The 4,238-nt window shown below is 64.3% G+C and overlaps 1 protein-coding gene across 17 annotated transcripts in view; it reads right to left on the bottom strand.

Moving 5' to 3' along the window:
* Nucleotides 1-445: 445 nt before the first annotated feature.
* Nucleotides 446-4,238, bottom strand: part of TDRKH (tudor and KH domain containing) — a 6,073-nt gene continuing 2,280 nt past the window's right edge. For 2 of the 17 annotated variants that reach the window (XR_003538333.1, XM_027708387.1), the window contains 4 exons: nucleotides 3,524-3,631; nucleotides 1,914-2,004; nucleotides 1,465-1,573; nucleotides 852-1,404 (listed from right to left, as the gene is read on the bottom strand). Coding sequence is in view for 9 of the 17 variants with exons in the window: in XM_027708387.1 (XP_027564188.1) it covers nucleotides 1,495-1,573; nucleotides 1,914-2,004; nucleotides 3,524-3,631 (278 nt within the window). In the remaining 8 variants the exon portion in view is untranslated. Of the gene's footprint in view, nucleotides 755-845; nucleotides 1,428-1,464; nucleotides 1,574-1,913; nucleotides 2,005-3,523; nucleotides 3,632-4,238 lie in introns of those variants that run through there. The other 15 variants (XR_003538335.1, XM_027708388.1, XR_003538336.1 and 12 more) reach the window with 11 other exon arrangements.

The following is a 4,238-nucleotide window of genomic DNA, read 5'->3' as shown; positions in this document are numbered from 1 at the left end:
CCCCCCCCCCCCCCCCCCCCCCCGTCGCCGGGGCTGCCCCGCCGCGCGCCTGTTTGGAACGCACTGCGCATGCGCACAACCCCTTCCGCCGCGCACCTGCTTGGAACGCACTGCGCATGCGCACACCCCTTCTTCCGCCGAGCACCTGCTTGGAACGCACTGCGCATGCGCACACCCCACTTCTCCCGCCGCGACCCTGCTTGGAACGCACTGCGCCTGCGCAGATCCCACTTCCGCCTCGCCGCCGGGGCTGCCCCGCCGCGCGCCTGCTTGGAAGGGGTCAGGACCCCCCCGGTAACCGCCGGGACCCCCCCGGAGGAGGCGAAGCGCTGAGAAACGTTCCGTTTATTAACCCAGGACAACGAAAAGCTCGTCCCCCTGACAGCAAACAGCAATCCCGGGGAGCGGGGGACGCGGCCCGCACCGGCCGGCAGGAGTGGGGGGGGGGGGATGTCCCCACGGCAGGCACGAGTGGAGACCCCTCCGGAGGCCCCGGGGGTGGCGGGGGGACCGTCCGGGGGGGCGGTGGCACCGGGTGACAGTGATGGTGGCATCGGGAGCGGCTCCAGGTGACAGTGACAGGGTTACAGGGAGCTGCTCCAGGTGACAATGATGGTGGCATCAGGAGCAGCTCCGGGTGACAGTGACGGTGTCACCAGGGGCAGCTCCAGGTGACAACGATGGTGGTACTGGGGGCAGTTCCAGGTGACAATGATGGCACCGGGAGCAGCCCCAGGTGACAATGACAGCGGCACTTGGGGCAGTTCCAGGTGACAATGATGGTGTCAGCAGGAGCAGCTCCAGGTGACAGTGACAGAGTGACAGGGAGATGCTCCAGGTGACAATGATGGTGACATTGGGGCAGCTCCAGGTGACAATGATGGTGGCACCGGGGGCAGCTCCAGGTGACAGTGACAGGGTCACTGGGAGATACTCCAGGTGACAATGACAGTGGCACCGGGAGCAGCTTCAGGTGACAGTGACAGAGTCCCAGGGAGATACTCCAGGTGACAGTGATGGTGTCACTGGGGGCAGCTCCAGGTGACAGTGACGGTGGCACCGGGGACAGCTCCAGGTCACCGGGATGGTGACAATGATGGTGGCATCAGGAGCAGCTCCAGGTGACAGTGACAGGGTCACAGGAAGATGCTCCAGGTGACAGTGACGGTGTCACCATGGGCAGCTCCAGGTGACAGTGACAGGGTCACAGGGAGCAGCTCCAGGTGACAGTGACGGGGTCACCGAGGGCACTTCCAGGTGACAATGACGGTGTCACCGGGGGCAGCTCCAGGTGACAGTAACAGGGTCCCAGGGAGATGCTCCAGGTGACAGTGACGGTGTCACCAGGGACAGCTCCAGGTGACAGTGACAGGGAGATGCTCCAGGTGACAGTGACAGGGTCACCGGGAGCAGCTCCGGGTGACAGCAGCAGGGTCACAGGGAGCAGCTCCAGGTGACAGTGACAGGGAGATGCTCCAGGTGACAGTGACGGTGTCACCGGGAGCAGCTCCGGGTCCCTGGACACACCCTCAGGTGACAGTGACGGCGTCCCTGGGCACGGGGCTGGTGGCATCTGCGGGAGGAGGGATAGGAGGGTCAGAGGGGTGTCCCGGGAATGTCCCTGGGAATGTCCCCTCCCGGACTCACTGGGCAGGGGGGTCAGAGGGGTGTCCCAGGAATGTCCCCAGGAATGTCCCCTCTGGACTCACCGGGCAGGGGGTCAGGGGGGTGTCCCAGGAATGTCCCCAGGAATGTCCCCTCTGGACTCACGGGGCAGGGGTCTCAGAGGGGTGTCCCGGGAATGCTGTCCCGGGAATGCTGTCCCAGGAATGTCCCCTCCGGACTCACCGGGCAGGGGGGGTCAGGGGGGTTTCCCGGGAATGCTGTCCCAGGAATGTCCCCTCCGGACTCACCGGGCAGGCTGCGGCAGGATGAGGTGTCCGGGGTGTCCCCCGCGCTCCGGGGGGGGTCGGACACGAGGCTGGCGGTGGAGGTGACACTGTCCTGGGGGGGACAGCAGGGGTCAGAGCCGGGGACACCCCAGGGGACACCGGGGACACCCCAGGGACACTGGGGACATCCCACAGCCCAGGGGACACTGGGGACATCTCAGGGACACTGGGAACTTCTCAGAGACACTGGGGACGCTCCAAGGGACACTGGGAACATCCCACAGCCCAGGGGACACCGGGGACATCCCACAGGCCAGGGGACACTGGGGACATCTCAGGGACACTGGGAACTTTTCAGGGACACTGGGGACAGCCCACAGCCCAGGGGACACCGGGGACATCCCGGGGGACACTGGGAACATCCCACATCCCAGGGGACAGTGGGACCATCCCAGGGGACACCAGGACCACCCCATATCCCAGGGGACACCGGGACCATCCCAGGGACACCAGGACCATCCCAGGGACACCAGGACCATCCCAGGGGACACTGGGAACATCCCAGGGGACACCAAAGACCATCCCACATCCCAGAGGACACCGGGAAGAGCCGGGAGAGTCATCCTGGAGATGCTGGGACCGTCCCATTTCCCAGGGGACACCGGGACCATCCCAGGGGACACCAGGACTGTCCCATATCCCAGGGGACAATGGGAACATCCCAGGGGACACTGGGAACATCCCACATCCCAGGGGACACCAGGGACAGCCCAGGGGACATCCCAGGGGCCACCAGGGACAGCTCGGGGACACTGGGGACATCCCACAGCCCAGGGGACACCGGGACCATCCCAGGGGACACCGGGACTGTCCCACATCCCAGGGGACAGTGGGACCATCCCACAGCCCAGGGGACACCGGGACCATCCCACAGCCCAGGGGACAATGGGACCATCCCATATCCCAGGGGACACCAGGATCATCCCACATCCCAGGGGACAGTGGGACCATCCCACATCCCAGGGGACAATGGGAACATCCCAGGGGACAGTGGGACCATCCCACATTCCAGGGGACACCGGGAAGAGCCGGGAGAGTCATCCTGGAGACACTGGGACCGTCCCACTTCCCAGGGGCACCGGGACCATCCCACATCCCAGGGGACACTGGGACCATCCCAGGGACACCAGGACCTCCTCCTATCCCAGGGGACACCGGGACCATCCCAGAGGACAGTGGGAACATCCCACATCCCAGGGGACACTGGAACCATCCCAGGCGACACTGGGACCATCCCACATTCCAGGGGACACCGGGACTGTCCCACATCCCAGGGGACAATGGGACCATCCCAAGGGACAGTGGGACCATCCCATATCCCAGGGGACACCAGGATCATCCCACATCCCAGGGGACAGTGGGACCATCCCACATCCCAGGGGACAATGGGAACATCCCAGGGAACAATGGGAACATCCCAGGGGACACCGGGAAGAGCCGGGAGAGTCATCCTGGAGCCGCTGGGACCGTCCCATTTCCCAGGGGCACCGGGACCATCCCACATCCCGGGAATGTCGGTGGGGCAGCGGGAATGTCCATCCCACATCCCAGGAATGTCGGGATCAGCTCACCGGGGTGTCCTGCGTGGGGGGGCTGCAGGATCCTGGCCCCGAATCCTCCTCGGGGGGCACCGGGACGGCGAATCCCAACCGGATCAGCTCCGCCCCCACGTCCAGGCGCTGCGGGAACACCGGGAATGAGGGGGGATACTGGGAATGGAAGGGAATACCGGGAATGGGGGAACAGTGGGAATGGGGGGAACACTGGGAACGGGGGAACACCGGGAATGAGGGAACGCTGGGAATGAGGGGGGAATACTGGGAATGAGAGAGGAAATACTGGGAATGGGGGAACACCTGGAATGGGGGAACACCAGGAATGATGGAGAAACATGGGGAATGGGGGGGGAACACCAGGAATGGGGGGAATACTGAGAAGGTTGGGAATGGGGGGAACACCAGGAATGGTGGAAATGGTGGGAACACTGGGAATACTGGGAATGGTGGGAATGCCGGGAATGGTGGGAATACCAGGAACAGCGGGAATGGTGGTGGGAATACCAGAAATGGTGGGAACATTGGGAATGTTGGGAATGGCGGTGGGAACACTGGGAATGTTGGGAATGGCAGTGGGAACACCGGGAACATTGGGAATGGTGGTGGGAAGAGCAGGAATGTTTGGAATGGCAGTGGGAACACTGGGAAGGTTGGGAATGATGGTGGGGATGTTGGGAATGGCGGTGGGACCACCAGGAATGTCAGGAATGGCGGTGGGAAGAGCGGGAAG

Source organism: Neopelma chrysocephalum, unplaced genomic scaffold (genome assembly GCF_003984885.1).
Source record: "Neopelma chrysocephalum unplaced genomic scaffold, ASM398488v2 Primary Assembly neopelma1_96186, whole genome shotgun sequence".
NCBI lineage: Eukaryota > Metazoa > Chordata > Aves > Passeriformes > Pipridae > Neopelma > Neopelma chrysocephalum.
The sequence above is the reverse complement of the archived record's forward strand: the minus strand, read 5'-3'. Positions and strand labels throughout refer to the sequence as shown.